The 20677-nt window shown below is 53.5% G+C and overlaps 2 protein-coding genes across 4 annotated transcripts; both read left to right on the top strand.

Annotated features, from left to right (window-relative positions):
* The first annotated feature begins 7448 nt into the window (after positions 1-7448).
* Positions 7449-12911, top strand: OGFOD2 (2-oxoglutarate and iron dependent oxygenase domain containing 2). Its single transcript, XM_077308254.1, has 7 exons — positions 7449-7637; positions 8003-8059; positions 9084-9194; positions 9379-9478; positions 9637-9761; positions 10216-10473; positions 11400-12911. Exons 1-7 carry the CDS (start codon positions 7494-7496, stop codon positions 11673-11675), a joined length of 1071 nt encoding a protein of 356 aa, XP_077164369.1. The 5' UTR covers positions 7449-7493; the 3' UTR covers positions 11676-12911.
* A 1024-nt stretch (positions 12912-13935) lies between these two features.
* Positions 13936-18927, top strand: ARL6IP4 (ARF like GTPase 6 interacting protein 4). 3 transcript variants are annotated; one of them, XM_077308255.1, is made up of 6 exons: positions 13936-14087; positions 14767-14966; positions 16459-16791; positions 17023-17140; positions 17653-17722; positions 18156-18927. In XM_077308255.1, the coding sequence occupies exons 2-6, from the start codon at positions 14771-14773 to the stop codon at positions 18207-18209; spliced, it is 771 nt and encodes a 256-aa protein (XP_077164370.1). In that variant the 5' UTR covers positions 13936-14087; positions 14767-14770; the 3' UTR covers positions 18210-18927. The 3 variants fall into 3 exon arrangements, 2 of the variants coding, with proteins under 2 accessions (XP_077164370.1, XP_077164371.1); XM_077308256.1 differs by having other exon boundaries at positions 13995-14092; XR_013226241.1 differs by lacking the exon at positions 13936-14087 and having other exon boundaries at positions 14231-14966; positions 17001-17140.
* Positions 18928-20677: the final 1750 nt, after the last annotated feature.

The following is a 20677-nucleotide window of genomic DNA, read 5'->3' on the forward strand; positions in this document are numbered from 1 at the left end:
CCCTGATCTAGACCTGTCTCACCCAGTGGTCAACCAGTTTCTCTGGAGGGCAACGACAGGACATATAGGTCGAGGCCTTCCTCAGAACATGAGGCCTGTTGGATCAAACCACTGGTCCATCTCATCCTGTCTCACATGGTGGCCAAACAGGTCCTCTGAACGGCCAGCAACAGGGCAGAAAGGCCGAGGCCTTCCCCTGAAGTTGCCTCTTGGCTCTGGGATTCAGAGGCCTAGTAAACCGTTTCCCATCAGACACTTGCAGGAGCAGCCAACATTTCCTTCTGGCTGGGGTTGAGGACTACCTACTGGTCCCTGTGATGCCCGGAGGATGGCGTGAGCCCCGCAGCACTTACGATCTCTTTAACTGCGTTCTGCTGCTCCTGCACGGTGGCCGTGAAGGAAGGGAGGCCGTTGGTTCTCAAGGGACCGGGGCCCGTCTCTTTGGCATCCTGGACGTGCTTGGCCTAGGAGGAGGCAGGGAGAAAAGACATCCAGGCTGCACACTACTTCCAATCACTTCCTCTCCCATACGGACATCTACAGGGCACAGTTTTAATTCTGGGGACAACCACACTTCAAAGAACTGGAACTGAACTTATGCCTGGAATAATACCTCGGGGCCTTCAAGGTGCCTCTGGACTCAAGTTTTGTCCAGTCGCTTCAAGCCAACACAGTCACCCCCCCTGAATCGACACATACCCGGTCTTTGGCTCTTTGCTTGTATTTAGAATATTATTTTAAATTGGGCAAGCAGTCCTACCCTAGCTGAAGGCTGAATCAGGGATGAGAACCGAGGGGGGAAGTCATGCTCTCCAGACGCCCACGGACCACGGCATCATGGTCATTGTAGTCCACGGACATCTGGGGAGCCACAGTTTGGCCACCCCTGCCTTAGATGTTCCCACACTGCCCTCGTGGTGAGACGGGAGGACAAGGGAAATTTTCAGTCCTGCTGCCAGCTTCTCCACATCATCTCACTGTCCCGCTAAGGAGTTCAGAGGGTGGGATCCATGACTCCCCCCTCCCGTTCATCGTCACAACAATCCTGTGAGGTAGACTAGGCTGAGAGTGAATGGCTGGCTGAAGGCCTCTCCGCGAGCTTCACAGCCAAGTGGGATTTGAGCCCAAATTTCCTGTACACTTGCATCACAATGCCATGCTGGCTCTCTGAGTCAGCGGTTGAGGCTGGGATCTTTCTTGGTGGTCAGGGGCCGGCACCCAGAGATTCTACCCATTTCAGCCTTCACCTCCACGTCCGTTCCACACATCCAAGGAGGCAAGAGGTGCTCTGCTTTAAAGCTTATCTGTCTCTTGAGGACCTTCAAAGGCTGCAGTTCCACTAGAGTCATTGGTCTACGTGGCTCAGAATTACACAACAACAAGTAAGAAGAATTTCAGTTAAAAACCCTTTATGAAGGACAAGTCTTCTGGTAGGAGGGCATAAGTTTAGATTAAAAAGGCCTTCTAAAATTATAAACACATTTCGGTAGCCGAGGCAACTCTGCCCACCCGCACTGACCACTCCAGCGCAGTCCTGGGATTTACCTCTGAAGACAGGCAGACGTATCTGTTGTAGAGGAGGAAGAAAGGGGAGTATTTGGTCACAGGGCTGACGGACGTGCGGAAGTCGAACAGGAGACGCTCGAGGGACTCGTCCCAATCGCTCGGCTTCTCGGTCACAAGGTTGGAGACGGAGGATTTCAAAAGTTCATTGGTTTGACTATCTGGACTGCTGCAGCTGCCTGGATCGGCCGGAGTCAGAATTTGGGAGATGTTCCATCGCTCGGACAGAAGTCGGGTCACCTGCAAGAAGAAGAGTTGGTATTGATGCCTCGCTTTTTGCTACCCAAAGGACTCCCAAGGCAGCAACAGTCGCCTTCCCTTCCTTTTGCCACAGCAGATCCTTGTGTGGTAGGTGAGGGGCTGAGAGCTCTGAGAGAACTGTGACTGGCCCAAGGTCTCCAAGTGGCTCACAATCAGCTTCCCTGCCTCCCACAGCGGCCAACCAGTTTCTCCAGAGGGCCAACAACAGGGCATAGAGGATGAAGTCTTCTTCTGATAAGAACATGGGAGGCAGCCTGCTGGATCAGACCAGGGGTCCATCTAGTCCAGCATCCTGTCTCACATGATGGACAACCAGTTCCTCTGGACAGCTGAATGTGGAGTTCCCCGCAGTGACCACGGATAGTAGCCACATCCATTAATCTATTGAATCCCCCTTTAAGGCTGTTTATTTCTCTGGCCATCATTGCATGCTCTGGCGCCGAATTTCCCATTTTAATATCTTTCTGTGTAAAGTAGTCTTTCCTTTTGTTCTCCTTGAACCTACTGCCCATCAGGTGCTTTGGATGCCCTCAAGGTCTAGCATTTGGGGAGAGGGAGAACATGAAATGTGCCATGCTCTTTGGCCCTTGCTCCAAGGGAAGGTTTCTCGTCTAGGGCAAAAGACAGACCCCCTGCCCACCACACAAGCCCTCGCCACCTACCTCTTCACAGAAGTCCCAGCTCAAGCTGCAGAAGATATTTTTGGAAGCTCCGAACCTGGTCAAGGAAAAGACAAAGGACACCATCAGTCGCCTCGCTGTGCCCTTAGCCCGCCTCCGCTGTGCCCAGATCCAGGCCCACTGAGGAGCCCAGGGGGTGTCCAGGTTGCAATGATGATGGATAGGAATCAAGCAGGCTGCCCTCTGCTGCCCCCAAGTCCAGTAGGCCTAAGTGACCTTTATACTGGACAACTGCAGTGCACTTGATGTGGGGCTACCCTTGAAGAGCATGGGAACTGAGATCACAGAGAGAGGCCCTCCCATCTGCCCCACCAATCAAAGAAGCTTGGTGGGGTTGTGCAGAGGTATTTTGGTGTAGGGACTAAGAGCAGCAGTTGCTAGTCTGGAGAACTGGATTTGATTCCTGTCCCTGCACCTGGGTGTCCCTTGCTTGCCCTTCACCTCTCCACCCAACGGTCCCAGGCCATGCGAGAACAGCCCTAACAAGGCTGTGACTAGCCCAAGGTCGGCCAGCTGGCTGCATGCGGAGGAGTGGAGAATCCAACCTGGCTCTTCAGGTTAGAGGCTGCCGCTTTTAGCCCCTAGGCCACGCTGGCTCGCTTTGGCTCTGCCGGTTTGGACCCTGAATGAAACCCAGGTCAGCACAGACTACCACACCTGTAGAAGATGGAAGCCAGGCCCTTGGCCACCGAGGAACCGTCTCTCTTCTGGAGAGGGATGCCTTCGACCCACTTGGAGTAGTGGTCCGTCACAGCGAGGATGTGCGTGTGGCCCCGGCTGGTCTCCGGGAATGGCCCTAGGAGAACCAAATGCAAGAACAATAGTCAGGTGTCACGACAGCAGCACGAAGGAGGGAAGGGGGAGGAGTAGGTGAAGGTTAGGGGCCCAGACCAATGCCCCCCTCCACCAGCAAAAGGCAGAGGATCCTTGTCCAAAGGGGGAGGTCAGCACAAAGGAGGGGTGTAAGAAAGAGGCAAGCTGCCCTCCACCCTGATGATGTGCAGGTTCCTTAGCATGAGCTCACTGTAGCCACACAAGGGCTCACCACCACATTGGCTGGCAGTGAATCCCAAGTGGGTTCAAAGAGGAGGCTCCCCAAATGTGCTGCAGAACCATAGGCCCTTCCCGGGGCATGCCTGCCCATCGCCGGGACATACCGTAGACGTCCAGCCCCAGCACCTCCCAGGGGCATTCCGCCTTGATCGGACGGAGTTTCTTCGACTGGCTCTTGCTCTGCTCTGCGTTCTGGCAGGTTTCACACATCTTGATCTGGGGAGGGGGGGGAGAAATCAGAACTGGGCCAGGAAGAGGCCGGGGGGGGGGGTGCCCAGACAGGCGGCCGAGCGGCACCCCCCACACTGCTGGCACCACGACGATGCCAGGCAGTGCAGATTAGAGCAACACCGTTTGGGTCACAGCTGCTCCCCACAGCATCGGTTTTATTCCCTCTCAGGGGCTTGTCCTAAATTCCTCTTTCCTTGCCCCCAATTCTCGGCCTTCCTCTGTGTGCTTGGCTCCTTCGGGGAGAGAAAAGCAGCATATAAGAACCAACTCTTCTTCTTCTTCTTTAGTCATATCAGGGTGTCTGTTGTGGGGAGAGGGAAGGGAAGGCGACTGGAAGCCACTTTGGGACTCCTTCAGGTAGAGAAAAGCAACATATAAGAACCAACTGAAAAATGCAAAGCACAGGAAACTCTCATTTTGGCCCTGTTCTGTGGCCACAACTTTATCTCGACGTCCCTCAAGCAACCCACAGGCTCAGCCATGTTCGGGGCCCTTGGGGCTCACATCCGAAGACGCTTCCAAATCAGAAAACCAGGGGGGGGAAGGGGAGGGGAAGGGGCTTTGCCGGTGTACCCAGTCCACCACATCCTTGACAATGCCCAGCCAGTAGTATCTGCTCTGGATCCGGTGCGCCGTCTTCTTCTGCCCGAGGTGGACCCCCATCTCTGTGAAATGGCTTTCCAGGAACACTTCCCGCCTCCTCTCGGGATCCACCAGGACTTCCCGTTTCTCCGCCTTCTTTGGCCCCACGTAGTAGAGGCAGCCCCCTGCGGGAGGAGCAGACAGAGGCATTGGGGTCAAAGCCCCGGGCCTGAGCGTGGAGAAGCAGCAGGTTCGAATCCCAGCTCAGGGAGCGTGGAAAACACAAGGGCATTTCAGCCCAAAGGTACAACTGGACGGAGACATCCCCCCACCCAGCCGGACCCCGGGCGAGCTCCCTCCGTGTTAAGCCAATGGGATCCGGCCCTGGGCCGACCCCGCAATCTGCCTCCCCGGGGCATGTGCAGAGCGCCCACCTTCCAGGCGGAACTTCTGGGCGTAGCGCTTGAGGTTCTTCCTCTTGACGGCGCAGAAGCCCGCCGGGAAGCGGCCCTCGGAGAGCAGCCGGGAGATGGCCGAGAACTTGCTGCTGGCCGCCGACCCCGCCATCCTCGCCCGCAGCGGCCCCACCCGCGCCTCTCCCCGCCGCCGCCGCCGCCGAGGAGGAGGGAACAGGAGGGCCGAGGGCTGCGGCGGGCATGCTCCGTCAGGGGCCGGGGAGAAAGTGCCCGCCCGCAGCTGCCGGGAGGGTCGCGGGGAGGGTGCCATCTCCAGGCCGGGACCTCCCGCCGGCTGGGGAGGGGGCGGGGCCACAGAGCCCGCCCTCCAAAGCAAAGCAGCCGTTTCCCCCAGGAGAGCCGCGTCCTGCAGTCTGCATGCAAGCTGGCCTTCCGGGGGACCCCCAGGTCCCACCTGGGGGGTGGCATCCCTATCACCAAGGTACAATCCCATAGACCGTGCCCTCTCAAGCAGCCCTTTTCTCCAGCGGAACTGACCTCTGTAGGCTGGAGAGGAGCTGGAATTCCAGGGGTCCCCTGGACCCGCCTGGAGGCTGGCATCCCTGCCTGCAAAGGGGGACTGACTTATGTAGTCTGGAGAAAAGCAGTAAAACCAGGGGGTCCCAGGACTGGACTCCCTCCCTGGCCTCCCAGGTGGTCCTTTCACCCAGAGCAGCCAGACTCCCTTCAGGAAACACCAAGTTAGGCAACTGCCGGAAGATGAGCCAGGGGAGGTCTAAATTCAAGAGATCCCTGCTCAGCAACTTGGCTGCAGACGCATTCTTTCAGCCCAGCCCACCTGCCAGGGTTGTTGTGAAAATAAAATGGAGGGGACCCAATAATCATGCGCAGCCCAAAAATTGGAACCCTTCCTCTTTTCAGCGTAACTGGATTGTGCATTAAACGTGGAGGCCGACCTGTGGCTTAGATATCACACAAAAACAGCAACTTTCACGTAGGACTCTTATCAACAAGAGCCAGGGTGGCTACGTGGAACCTGCGTGTCTGAAGGACGGGCGCGTGCACACGAAAGCGCTCGCCTTGACTAGATCTTTATCTACACAAAAACAAAAGTTATGGTTTTTAGGAAAAGACCTAAAAAATTTATCTGGAGTATAAACAATATTCCTATAGAACAGTGTAGTACATTTAAATATCTTGGGATCACTTACAGTGAGACCCTAAACTGGAATGCCCACCTTGCAACTATAAAGGCCTCTGGTCTAAAAATCATTGGAGCCATTCTGAGATTTTATTATACCAGGGGAGGGTTTCTAGTTGACCCAGCTCTAAAGCTCTTTGCAGCCAAGGTCATTCCTCACCTACTATATGGCATTGACATCTGGGGCTGGAAAGAACAAACAATCAATAGCTTGGAGCCCATTCAGAACTTTTTCTTCAGACGTATCCTGGCTCTTCCAAAAGGGTCCCCTGCAGCCCTGATGAGGGCAGAGCTTGGTTTTCCCTCACTCAAAGCCCGTGCCCACTTAGCTATACTGAAATCTTGGAAGAAAGACATCTCAACCAAATTAGATTCTTTAAGCCATCAAAGTTTTAAGCTCTTATTGAGCAAAGACAGGACTCGGTCTGATTTTTTTAGCTCCATTCTTTCACGCTATACCATACCAGATGACTTACTGCATACATCAGCCAATATTTCTGATCTACGTGATTGGGTGTTCAAAGCTGACTCTCTGATCGACCACTCTTCAATACAGCTATCACAAGCAGCCCCGTGGTATAAAACAATTAAAAAAGACCATTATAGAGCATCATATTTAGTAAATATAACAACACGTAATCTTAGAATGGCCCTAACATCTTTGCGGTTTGAAATGATGCCATCAGCCATGCTCTCTGGGCGATATCTCCGAATACCCACAGCCCAACGCCTGTGCATATGTGGAAATCCATCTGTGGAGGACCTGCCCCACTATGTCTTGGCTTGTCCCCTGTACTCCGAACCCAGGGGCAAATTCCTTGCCAAGCTATTACCAAACTCTCACCCTATTTCTGATTTTAACAAAGTCACCTATCTGTTATCAGACGTCGACCCCTATATCTCTTATAGGGTGGCACTTTTTGCTCTGGCTGCCAGGAAGATTCGAGCTAATGCATTTTTACAGGAGCCTCCACCTTGATATACCATTTTATCTCTTTTATTGTAACTTAGTAGTCCATGTTTACATTTTTAGGTATACAATATTGGAGAAATATTGTTTTATTTATTTATATTTGTGCCATATTGTTTTAATTGTGTTTTGTAATGGCCTTTGGCTACATACAATAAATGTTATCGTATCGACTAGATCTTTATGGGTCTTCACTGGACGCCACTGTGGTCGTGCTCCACGTCCAGCAGCAGTCTATCTCCCAGTGGCCCCTGCTTTTGCGCCCTTCCTCCGGCGTTGCAGTCTACGAATAACAGATTCAAACGGCAGAACAAAGTTCTGAGTCCAGCGGCGCTTTCGAGACCGGACTTTACGGGCCTTAAAGGTCCCGCTGAACTGGAGACGCCAAGACGCCTCCCTCCGCCCTCCGCGCCGCCGCGCCGCCGCGGAATTTGCCGACGCTCCCTCGCTCGGCTCGCTGGTTTCCCTCCGAGGCGCTTTTGCCGGCGCACCCGACGCCGCGCGGGTCCCTGCCCTTTTCGGCTCCGGGCGGAATCATGGAGCCTGGCGCGAGGGGGCCGGGCGGGGGGCGCTTCCTGGCCTGCGCCTGCTTCTTCACCGAGAACCTCTTCGTGCCTCGCTACAACCTCCACTTGCGCTACGGGGGGGACCCGGAGCAGCTGCGGAGGGAGTACGGGCCGGTAAATGCAGATCGCCCTCCTCACCCGCCCTTAGACCCGTCGCAGTCCCGAGCACCCAGCTCCCCCCTCTGCTCTTTCAGCCTCACAACAGCCCTGTGAGGTGGGAAGGGGACCGGCCCAAGGATCTCCCAGGGCACTCCGGGATTGGGGTCGCCAGCCTCCTCCCCTCCCCGGCCACCGGCAGGGATGCCACCTTGTTTACCTGGCAGCTTTGACCGTAGAAGAATGGGGACTGTGCATTATAAGCTACGGATGGGTCTGTAATCTCTGCACGTGCGCGACATAAAAACCAGCAGCATCTCTTAATATTACAAAATACTACAAAAATCAAGTCTATAATTGTATTCACTTGCGTTTCGTTCCAGGCCTTACGAGAGCGTGGTTGCAAAACCGAGGAAGAGTTTGAAGCTGTGATACAAGAGGTATGGCCCATATGGACAATGAGTTTAAGGCAGGAAAGATGCTGGCAGGGACAGGCATTATAAGGGGCTTCTAAAATTAGGTGCATTCTCTTGCCCGTAATACTGGTACTCGGTCACCCAACAAAATTGGACAAAAGAAAGTACTTTCTGACAAATATTTAGTTATCTGGCAAAGCTCGGGCTTATGTGGCTTTAAAAGAGGTTTGGACAAAAAATAAATGGAGGGTCGGTCTATAGCTCAGCAGAACCTCCATGTTTAGAGGCAGTATGCCAGCATACTAGGTGTTGAGGGAAATAGTAGAGACAGGCTTCATACCATGCTTGGGGATTCCCCAGAAACTTCTTACAGAACAATCCTACGAAGACTGAGCCGTACGGAATTTCTCATAAGAACACAAGAGAAGCCATGCTGGATCAGGTTAGTGGCCCATCCAGTCCAACACTCTGTGTCCCACGGTGGCCAAAACCAGGTGCAATCAGGCGCTCCACCAGCCACACATCAAAATACAGCCAATGAGAATTCTTTGTCAAAACAGCCAATCAATCCCCTTGAAATTATTTGTTGTTCACAGACAGTTTTATTTCTCCGATGTTTGTGTGACAATCTCTCCAGGTGATCCAATCTCCTCTTGAAACTGCATAGGATCAGGCTGTATGGCTGCCATGTTATACACAGAGACAGACTGATGTAGAGGTTAGGAGTGACGGCCTCTAGCCTGGAGAACCGGGTTCGAGTCCCCACTCCTCCACATTGTAGCCAGCTGAGTGACCTTGGGCCAGTCACAGTTCTCTCAGAGCTCCCACAGCCTCATCTACATCAGAGGGTGTCTGTTGTGGGGAGAGGAAGGGCAGAGAAAAGCATGGTATAAAAACCAACCTTTCTACAATTGCTTGAAGGTATGTCCCACTGTACTCAGTAGAAGTGACTTCTGAATCAAATTGTATGAGATCCATAGCCTTGCAAGTCAGAACAGAACGGGGCTGAACAGGGCATTCATGTTCATAATGATGGATTTTCCCCCAGATTGAAAAAGAAGTGCAGAGAAGAAAGGACCTAGGCCGTCAATCTAGAGAAAGAAAAACTATCATTTCTCAGAACTACACACCAAAACATCCAGAGCTGTATACTTTACAGGTAAATAACGCACTGTTTCACGCTGCTGTTAAAGCATGTTAAAGGCTTGTTCAACAGAGACTGCAATCCCAAGAATGTGTTTCTGGAACGAAACGCAAGTGAATAAAATTGTGGAATTGATTTTTGTAGACACTATTGTTGTGAGGTTGATAAGTTCTGTTTCTCCCTTTCCTCCCAACCCTAGGATTCATTTCTGGCCCCAGAGTTTTTGGAAACAGTTAAGTATTGCAGATCCAGCGGTGCCAACCTCCCGGGTCTCCTGAGCCATGTGGAATCTATCTCAGGTAGGCAGAATCACTCCCATCGCATCTCTCTTGGCATGACTCAGTGCAGGATCAGCCTCAAGCATCCATGATCAGTAGCTGTCCAGCCACTGCTTAAAGGAGACCAAGCAATTTGCAATGTGCCTACCTCTTTTTGTTGCTGTTGTTCCTCTCAACAGACAAAAGAATCTTCCGTCTTCCTGTATTCACCGAGGCATTCTGCCGGGCGTTCATCAAGGAGCTGGAGAATTTTGAGCAGTCCGAGATGCCCAAGGGGAGGCCCAACAGCATGAACAACTATGGGGTGAGCCTAGACGGAGACAACTTGCCAGCGAGAAATGGGGCTGGGGCCAGAATATAGCAGCTGCTTTCCAAGCAGGGATCCCTTCAGCCGTAACCGGTCCAAGTGGATTTGAGTAACTCCCCCACCCCCTTGCCCCTGCAATATGGGAGTAACTCTCCCACCCCCTTGCCCCTGCAATATCACCAACCTCCTGAGATGTGTTGGGAAGGATCAAATTCTGTGTTTGAAGAGTGTGAACTCTCCAAAGTGCTCTGAGAGGTATTCAGTCCTTGGGCGTATTTCAAGTTTTGTGCTGCTGGAATGGCATGCATTGAAAAAGGGGCCCTTCCCAGACAGGGGATAAGACTACCCCAGGTCAGAAAGCCCGGTCCTTACCCTCAAAGGGTGTCCCTCTTTTGCCCTGGGGCTGATTTCCTGACCTGTCTCTCTCGCACCCTCCCGCCCTCCGTCGCAGGTCCTCCTAGACGAGCTGGGGATGGACGAGGCCTTCATCACGCCGCTCCGGGAAAGGTGCCTGCGCCCCATCTCGGCCCTGCTCTTCCCAGACTGTGGGGGAGCCCAGCTGGACAGCCACAAAGCCTTTGTGGTGAAGTACGCCTTGCGCGAAGACCTCGACCTCAGCTCCCACTACGACAACGCTGAAGTGACCCTGAACGTCTCCCTGGGAAAAGAATTCACCGAGGGCAACCTCTATTTTGCCGAATTCAGACAGGTGCCTCTTCTTTACGATACCTACCGCAGGGCTGCCAGGGCTTGCAGCGGTGCTCCCTCCCTTTGGCTTCTTCTTGCAACATGGATGAAACAGACACCCTGTGATGGCTGCTACCTTTGGTGGCTTTCAAAAACAGAGTAGACCAGGGGTCCCCAATATGGGCACCCACAGACTAGTTTTTTAAAACACTTGGTGGGGCTTTTGCTCAGCTTCTGATTTGCTGTGCCAATTACAAAACAAACTGCTTTCACAGCTGCCTCCGCAGCCCGGGGGTCTTTACTGCGTGTTTGCAGGAAATTATTTTTCAACCATATGTTCATTTTAAAAAAGCATTCAGCTCCTCGGAGCTGCTACCTGAAAAGCTGAAGATCGATTATTAGACTGCTGGATAACCTGACTCTCTGACATATCAAGTCGGCTGTGCTGCCAAGGCCGGCTATTTTGTGATTACCCCCCCCCCATTTCTGAATTACTAAGATAAAAAAATGTTGGGGATCCCAGATTAGACAAACTGACAGAGGGGAGGGAATGCTCAAGAGCTATAAGCTATGACACCTGGATGGAGCCTCCATGGGTAGAAGCAGTCTACTTCGGGTTATCAGATTCTTGGGGACAAGTGGGAAGGGGGGGCTTTGCTCCTTGATTGTGAACGCCCAGAGGCTGTGTTGGAAAAGAAATGCTGGCTTAGGGGGGGGCCTTGCCCTCTCTTAAAATGGAGCCCCCCCTCCTGTTTAAATGCTGGTGGGGCCCATCCAGCATAAGCCTGCCTGATCTTTTAAAAAGCCACTTAAACAAAGGTGAATCCCGTCGGCCTTTGCTGTATGACATGACTGAGCATTCCCCGGGAGGATCTTCCCTGCGGGAGTCGCCTTCAGGCTGCAGGCCAGGGCTGCCTCTGACAGTGACCTCCTTTCATTCTTTTGAAGGACCCTAAGCCTGTGCCCCGCTACGTGGAAGTCGAGCACGTGCCCCGCCACGGATTATTTCACCGAGGAGGACAGATGCACGGGGCACTCCCCATCGCCTCCGGGGAGCGCTGGAACCTGATTGTCTGGATGCGGTCCTCCGCCCTCCGAAATCAGCTCTGCCCCATGTGTGACAGGCTGCCGGACCTGGTGCCGGCAGAAGGGTTTGGGGACGGGTTCACCGGGAACCCCTCGGGGAACCAGCCCGGAACGGTGGACCTGTGCGTCTTGACATAGGAGGGTGGGTGATGTGGGGACCACTCTCGGTACGCTATTCTAATAAAGTGGGGCAATGCAGCAGCAACCAGGGAGTTGGGGGCTCCTGCTGTCGTCTGGCGGGAGGGAGCCCTGGGCTGAGCTGAAACCTGTGGCCAAGTCCCCGCTCTGAGCTGAGCAGGTCCTGCTGGGCAACGGGGCTCCTTCCAAGAGCTGTAGGCATGAGCGGCCGTTCGTTGACACCAGAAGCCGGGCTCAGCAGCATGGAGTGCTGCCCATGGCCCATTTGAAGATTATTAAGCAGTTTTGTTCTGCTCAGGATGTGAACAGCTCCGCTCAGGTGGAGAAAACACTTAAAGGGAACATGGCTGATGAGGAAGTCTCAACTCCTGCTTGGCAACTAGTTTTTAACAAGGGACCCTCCTGCAGACTGAGTTGGATGTGGGGGGCCAGCTAGCCTTACTCTGCCCACTGAGACAAAGGGATCTCCCTTTGGGCACCTGGGCTGTTTTCTGGGCTTGGTCTGCAGGTGCGGACTCACAGAGCATCTGTTGCTGGGCTGCTCCGGCAGAGAGAAGGTTAGAGGGCCTTTACTAAGTCTCAGAGGGCTGAGATGCAAAACATGGAATGTGAAGTGGAGGGGTCTCAGGGGCTACGATGGGGCTTGTTTGCCCCCCCCCCAATCCCTATGCTCAAACATCATCAGTCATCTCTTCAAAGAGCCTCAGGAGATCTCTGTGCATCTAGTGACTCCAAATTAGGGGGGGGGTCTGTTTTTAATTCTAATCAACTCCCAGGTTTGGCCTAGGAGAAAACTAATTTAATGCAATTTGCAAGCGAGGCACCAGCTGGCTATTGTCCCATTTAGCATCAGACTCCAAAGCCAATAAAAATTCCCTTTGGCTACTGGGGTCTGCGTGTTTTGTTTATCTGCATAATTAACCCCTGGATAAAAGGAAGCCAAAATCCAAACAACATTAATTTCCTTGGGGGGGGGAGGGAAGAGCAGAAACGTGCATATAAATAGACCTTTTATTAGTGCTCTGGGTCAATTATCTTCTTGTCCGCTCATATAAGTTGTCAAAATTGCATTCTGAAAACAAAACGGCTGGTAATAGCTTCGCGGTGAGCTCCAGCACATTTGGCTGATTTCCATAATAATAACTTTCATCTTCTTGGCAAGAGGAACATGACTTTGCAATCTTTTAACGAAATGAGCATGTGGACATACAGAACAGAAAGCTGGGTCCTGCCAAATTTTGTGCGCAGACCGTTCACCTAAGCACACCAGCAAGAAGACCCAGGGACTCCCTCCTAGTGCAAGAGCAAGGGAGCTTGGCCTTCCAGTTGCCACACCCAGACCCCAATTCGGAGCGGCCCACAAGATCAAGAGATGGGTCTCGCTCCCACAGAAAGCAGCCACCGAGGGCCTTGTAGTGTAGACCGTCTCCTCACTTCAGTGTCTGTTTCCCAGCCATCCTGAATTAGCCTTGGGTTAGTCACAGTTCTCTTAGAGCTGTTTTCACAGAGCAGCTCTGTCAGAGCTCTCTCATCCCCAGCTACCTCCTAGGGTGTCTGTTGTGGGGAGAGGAAGGGAAAGCGACGGTCAGTCACACTGAGACTCCTTTGGGTCATGAACAATGGGGTAGAAAACAGCAACTTTTCTTTTTAATCATTTTCTAGCTATTTATTTATGAATACAATGTAAAAGCACTGAAGACAGCTCCACCTACCTTGCAAAATGTCCATTGTGGGGAGAGGAAGGGAAGGGTGTTTGTAAGCTTCTTTGGGGCTCCTTCGGGGAGTGAAAATCAGGATATAAAACACCAGCTCCAGCGGAGAGACTTGGGACTGAACCTCCAGCAGCAGGCAAAGCACTCAACTGTAACAAGTTTGCAATTCTCTATAGACCTGGATGCCCTCTTTAAATCCATGGAACTTGGCTTCTTTGCAGGCATGGGCGTGGCTTGGGCTGATGAGCACCACCTGTGACTTCTAGGTTGCCGGATGTAAGGCACGAAGCCGAATTTCCAACCCAGGGATCGATTTCTGCCTCCTGCTGGCGGATCATGTCCTCTCGTTCCCATTCCACTTGCCTCTCCCTCTTTCCTCCGCTGCAGGGTGGCTAAACCGTGGCTCTCCGTACGGCCATCGACTACAATTCCCATGAGCCCCTGCCAGCACACGCAGGCAGCGACTCATGGGTATTGCACTCTACGGACAACTGGAAATTTGGCCGCTCCTGCTATCCTGTATTTGACCTACCGACTCAGGATTCAACGGGTCGGCGCGCAGGGAACAAAAATGCACGATTTAAATTTTCCCACCGGACACATTTAGGCGACGCACGCCACAAACCGGAAGTGGGCCCGGAAGCCCGCCAGGAGACTGTCCGGGGGGAACCCGATCGATTTCCGAAGCTCTGGAGCTGAGGTAAGGTGCGGAGTCCTGACCGACAAAGCCGGAGTTCGCCTTCCGGCCGGGCCGTGTTCGCTTCCCGGGAACGGCGAGCCCCGTGCTGGAGCCGGGCGAAATCGGGTGCGCGAAAGGGCCCAACGGACCGCTCTCCAGTGCGCATGCGTGCAGTCCGTTGGAAACGGTGGGGCGGGGCCGGGTGGTGGATACGAGGAACGGAGCGCTGTGATTGGCTGGGAGGACTTGGGCGCGTCAGCAGGCGCTGAGCGGCGCCCCTTAAAGGGCCAGTTCAGAGGCTGAGTCCACCAGGGTCCAGAATGCACTTAAGGGGATGGCAGAGGAAAGGGGCCAGGCGCATGCCTAGAGGGGAGATCCTTCAATGTCTCTGAGCCATGCTGGTTTAATGGAGCCTCCATGTTCAAGAGCAGCATACCTCTGAATAAAACTCGTGCACAAAGGCAACAGGAATAAGGCTTCAGTATCTGTACCAGGCTTACAGGACTTCTTGTTGTGGGTAACAGAACTTTGGATTAGCTGCTTGTGATTACAGCCTGTTGGACCTATTCTTATGCATCTCTGACCAATCAGCAAGTTTGCTGTTGCTTTCCCAGCTGCGGAGGACCGGGCATTCTCTTTTGAGCGCAGGGTGGCAATTCACAACCCTCCTGCAAATAGACTCTCATTGTCTGCCCAAAAGGAGAATGGCTCACGGCCAGGCGAGGAAGAGCTCCAGATCCAGGAGCCGGAGCGACTCTCGGAGCAGGCCAGACACAGAGAAGAAGAAGGAAAAACGGAAGAGGAGCAGAGATTCCCGAGAGAGGAGAAGCCCGTCCCCTGCCTGCAAAAGAGGCCCTGAGTCTCAAAGGCTCCAGCGGCGCTCGTCCTCCTCGAAAGAAGGTAAGGGTGTGCTTGAGCAGCCGCCGCAAGGGCCTCTTGGGAATGTCCCACTGTTGGTGCCTAAAGAATAAACAATAAGGAAAGGAGGCCTCTGAAAATAGGCAACATTTATTCTGCTTGTGGGCCAGTCTTTGCCCTGACAGCTAGAAGGGATTGACAGATGCCCCACGCTGAAAGCAGCTTCTAGGGCTCGAAGGGGAGTTTTGAGACTATTGACCAGGGTATATAAAATGTAGGGTACCCTGGTAGGAACAGTGTCCTGTGGGAGGTGCATCCCCAGAGCAAGAGCCTTAGACAGTCTTAACTCCTTCAAAATGTCCAGCCTTTCTCCCAGCATGCAGCCAGGGGGTTAGACTATAGGTTCTGCTTCCACCCTACTTTGAAGCATGCTGATGACCAGGGGCCAATGGCTCTCAGCCTAAACTACTTTGCAAGGTTGTTGTGCCCATAAAAATGGAAGAAAGCAGGAGCGTGTACACCGCCTGGGAGGAATATGTGACTAAGCCTTGGGAACTGGTGTTTTTGTGGCTGCTCTTCTCTGTTGCCTTTTTTCTTCCATCTCCCTCCTCAGTTCCACCATGGCAGTTAAGCCCCATTTCACATACAGCTAGATCTGGGTCTTCTTGGGCAAGAGAGGGAACTTGCTCTGGTTTTCCTTGAGGCTGACATTTCTGGAGCATTTTGGATCTTGGCAGGATGGTGCCCTTAGGATCACAGGCTCAGAGGCCACCTAGTCTGGCCTCCTGCTCAATTCAAGATCCTTTCCCAACCTTTTTACAGTTACGGTACCACTGAAATATTTCTCAGGCTTGAAGGTACCAGGAAGTGATGTCAGCTGACCACACTTCCCTGTCCCGCCCCAGAAGTGAGAGGAGCCTTGAGTGGCAAAGGTTTCAAAGTCTGGGGGCCCTCCCCTTCCCACCCCCTCCAGGCTCATCATTGGCCACTTTGGGAGGGGGCGGGTCAACCTGCCCAAATAAGGGTAGATTTTTTAAAAAGTAAAACCCCCTTTTTCTTTCCTCTTCACTGGAAACGGTAGGCACGGGGTGGGAGGGTTCCCCGCAGCCACCATTTTGAGAAAAGGATGCCATGGTACCACTGAGGGGCCTTTGAAGAACAATATGTACCTGGTACTGGCGTTGTAAAACCTTGGCCTAAAGCATCCCTGATAACTGTTCGTCCAGCCGCTGCTTGAAGACTGGCTGTGGGGGGAGCTCACCACCTCCTGCATCAGCCCATTCCCCTGCTGAACAACTCTGGCTGTAAACATTTCCCCCCCCCCCCCCAACATCCAGCGGATACCTTTCTGCCCGTAATTTAAACCCACCTTTGTGAGTCCTGTCCTCGGCTTGCAGCAGGTGCGGCTCCCTGCCCTCACCTAAGGGACAGCCTTTCAAATGCTTAAAAGACAGAGATCACGTCCTCACCGTCGACCTCCTCTTCTCCAGACTGGCCATTCGGTGCTGCTGTTTAATCCAGTGCTGCATTCCAGGGAAAAAGAAGAAGACGGAGAAGAAGAGGAGAAGAGATGGGACCTCCTCCTCGGGTTCCACCTCCTCCTCCTCGTCTTCTGAGTCGTCTTCCTCCTCTGAGAAGGGTCCAAGCGGTGGCCAGCCCAAGCCCAAGAGGAAAAAGCTGAGCAAGAAGAAACGGGCCAGGGAGAAAGAGAAGAAGAAGAAGAGCAAGAGGAGGAAGAAGAAAGCCAAGAAGAAAGCCAGCAGGAAACTGAAGGAGCGGGCGAAAGAGGGCAAGTCCCAGGGAGAAGGGCTGCCTGGCCCCTCCCTGGAGCAGTGGCAGAAAGAGGCGCTGGTGGAACCTGGACCAGGTAAGGGTTGCATTTTGGGCAGGGAAGTCCAGATTGGGATGTGTTTTATAAAGGAAGCTGGCTGCACCCGGGAGAAAGGCATTTCTCCCTCCCCCCCTCTGCTGTGACCCCCTGGGGTGGCTGGTTCCCATGTGGGGTGGTGCTGAGGGCCTGCCTGGCAAAGCCGGGCCTCTAGGTGGTGACGGCGGGGGACCTCCTCTTCCTGACAGTGCCGCGAGGCTTGCCTTTCAGCCCTGACGGACGAGCAGAAGTCCCGCATCCAGGCCATGAAGCCCATGACGAAGGAGGAGTGGGAGGCCCGCCAGAGCGTCATAAGGAGAGTGGTCGATCCTGAGACTGGAAGAACAAGGTGTGCTCCTGGGGGGTGGGAAGATCTTTGCATCTGATCCGGGCCATCTTTCCAGTGTCCAACAGAACACCCTGAGGAGGTAGCCGAGTGAGTCCTTTGCTTTCGGACTCGGGAAAGTTCCGCTTCAGGTGATCCCTAATTCACCTGCGGAACTCCCTGCCTCAAGAGGATACAATGAGAGCTAGCTTAGATGGCTTCAGAGAGGACTACATGCATTTCTAGAGAAGAGGTCCCTCCCTGGCCATGAGCCAGGATAGCAGAAGCCACCTACTCAGAAGCCACCCACCTGGGGACGTTGGTGGCCAAAGAGCAACCGTGTGTGTTTGTGTGGCAGGGCTCTCTGCTCTGCTTGTAGGTCTTCTGGGAGGCCTCTGGTGGGGTGTTGCGGGGACCAGGCCACGTGGACCTTTGGGCTGAATCTATCTTATCCGATTCGATTATTTGTTAGGGCATTTGCCATAACCGATTCTGCGTGCGTCTCGGGAGGCGTTGACCGTGTGCTTCTCTTGCAGACTTATCAAGGGTGATGGTGAAGTCCTAGAGGAGATTGTGACCAAGGAGAGGCACAAAGAAATCAACAAGGTAAGGAGGTGGCTCATCATCCCAGCCACTTCCCCAATTGAAAGGGGCGAGGGAAGCGATTGGGCCTCAAAGCAGCGTTGAGTGATGTAATCCCTCTCCAGGAATTGCGTTTGCTTTGGCGGGGACCTTCTGGCTCATAGGCTGGTGGGAGAGTTTATTTTTCTCAGACCGGGCTCTGGGGGAGAACAGTCAAAAGTTATATCTCCTGGTCAGTGAAGCTGGTCTCCACCCCAGTGTGGTGCTCCGACTTTTAGCCTGTTCCTCATCTGTTTCCAGTCAGAAGGGCTAGAAACCTGATTTTTTTCAGAGGAAATGGAGCCGTTCTTTAGACTCTGCTCTGGTGACGGGAGATCTGCTGAAAGCCAGGCCTAACGGAGACCTGTTTTGCCTCCTCCTGCACATTAAGTGACCTCTTGTGCTCCTGTCTTTGCAGCAAGCCACCCGGGGAGATGGCCTCTCCTTCCAGATGAAAACCGGGATGCTCTAGTGACAGGGCAGGCCTGCAACCTGCCGAAGACGGCCAGCCATCTTCCCAGTCCCCAGCGGCTTTGCCGAAACAGGCCCGAACATTCCCCTGGTACCAGCTGGAGCACATCTGGGCAGAAACCGGGCCAAGCGAGAGGCCGTAACCCACAACTGGTGCACCAAAGCGTTGCCGGGGGGGGGGAATAGCCTTCCTGCTTCCCGAGGCCTCCCTCCCCCCCTTTGAGAGCTTGCCTTGGTATCCTGCATGATGCTCCCCGCTTGATCCACTGTCTAGCCAGTTCCCTCAGTCACAGACTCAGAGTCTGTTCTCAGAGCTGGAGAGATCTAGGGAAAAGGTTAAGGAGCACTCCTCTCTGGAGGATCTGCCAAAATAAAGCGCTAGAAAGATCCGTCTTCTCCGAAGGAGGCAGACAGGCCGGAGTGGCTGCAGCTAAGGCCCGGGCAACCAAATACAGGGAGGGAGGAATGCGTTCTGCCTTCCTTTCTCTTCCAGGACGGGGGGAGATGGCCAAGGTGAAGCCTTGAAGGAGGGGAAAGGGGGGTCTCCACACTGCAAAGGAGACACTGCTTAACTCTGGAAGCAGCCAAGGTTTGGGCTCAGCCCCAGAACTCGCTCTCAGCCCCATGTGGCTTCTGCATGCTTTTTCCAGAGCAGTCAGGGGCTGGTGGCTTCCTTGGGGTGGGCGGGTTTGTGCTTTATCTCAGGAAAGCGGGGGGGGGGGTGGAGGGGGCTGTCGTACGGATCCACCCTCTGCAGCTTGGCTCGCATGTCGAAAAACACACATCCGGCTCCCTAGGACAGTGTCCAATCACCCGCAAATGTCGTTGATTAAGCCTGAGCGACATGAAAAGGTATTTTTTGTTTTGTGTGCATGTGTGCGTTGCTGTTAGTGCTGGCCTTGAATCCGGTTTGTGCCTGGCTGCCTCCTGGAACCGGACCTCGGTGGTCCCCTCTTTGGGCAGCATCCCCCTCGTCTCTGACTGGCTTCGCGTCAGTGTGGCAGAGGCAGTAAAACCTGAGAGGGGGAAGGCGGCACAGACGAGTGGCCGTCCAACCAGACAGGACTCTCCTGCTAGCCTACGAGGACGGCCCTACAGACGTTCAGCGGCCTGTGGGCCCCTTCCCTTTGAGTCCCCGGGTGCGGATATCTAGCCTCTAATCTTCCCGGTCCCCAGGACACAATTCTAGCAAATTGCTGAAGGGCCTCTTGAGCCACAGAATGGACATTTCTTTGCCTGGCGGAACACTCTTCCTCAGGAGATCGGGGCCCTGCGGGACCAAAAACAATTCCGCTGGCCCTGCGATTCATGGCTGCTCCGCCAGGCCTACGGTTGAGGCCTATAGATTACCAGCCAAAGGGGCCTCTCTACACAGCGATCACATTGGAAAGGACGACGAGACGCCAGACAACGGCATCTGCGTAGCACCTTCTGCTCCCAACCAGTGTAGAGAGGGTAGTAGCTCCTAGGGCTTTTAATATAAATGGGTTTTGTTGGACTGATTTTGCAATTTAAATGTTTTACTCCATGGTTTAATATGTTGTGAGTTCCCTTGAGCCTTCGGGGAAGGGGCTGCAAAGAAATATTAAAATAAATCTCTCCACCAGACCCAATTCTAGCTAATAGCAGGAGGTCATCTTTAGCCAAGAATGGCCGTTTTTTGTCTGAGGGCTGAGCACCAAATTGTCCTGCATGGCCATGTAACTCCAGCCTCCCACTTCTATAAAAATACCTGCGCTGGGAACTTCACTCCTGAACAGCAGGATGTGGGTTAAGAATTAAGCGAGAGGACGGGAGCGGAGCATCCCTGGGAGGAAAGGCTGAAGCGCCTGGGTATTTTCAGTTCGGGGAAGAAATTACTAAGGAGGGAGCGCGATTTTTATAAAACGATGCATGGGGCAGAGAGGGTGGGCAAAGGGGACATTTTTCTCCCTCCCCCAAATGGCAGAGCTCCAGAGTATCTGATGAAGCCGATGGGCAGCAGATTTTGGAGGGATAAACGGAATGACAGCGTTTAAAATGTGGCATTTGTTGCCAGAGGATGGGGTGATGGCCACAGGAAGAAACAGCTTTAAAAGGAGTTTTGATTGATTCATGGAGCATAAGTCTTAGTAGCTACAAGGCGTGGTGGTTGACCTCTACGCCCCAGGCAACGTCAGGGGTAGGCCCCGGCCTCTGTGCCCTGTTGCTGGTCGCCCAGAAGAACTGGTTGACCACTGCTTGAGATGGAATTCTGGAGTAGACGGTCCCTTGTTGGTCTGATCTAGCGGGGCTCTTCTCAGGAAACGCAGGCAGGGTGATGCTCCAGGCCCCGAATTCGACAAGGAGCATAGCCACTGCTAGAATATGCATTTAAGGTTGTTTTTCTACACATGCTTTGTAATACGAGGGGATGGTGGGCGTTGCTTAGGCCAACAGCCATGGTCAAGCACAGTTTATTAAGCTGAGGGACCTCTGCCCATATTTTAG

The sequence above is a fragment of the Paroedura picta genome, chromosome 13 (assembly GCF_049243985.1).
Source record: "Paroedura picta isolate Pp20150507F chromosome 13, Ppicta_v3.0, whole genome shotgun sequence".
Taxonomy (NCBI): Eukaryota; Metazoa; Chordata; class Lepidosauria; order Squamata; family Gekkonidae; genus Paroedura; species Paroedura picta.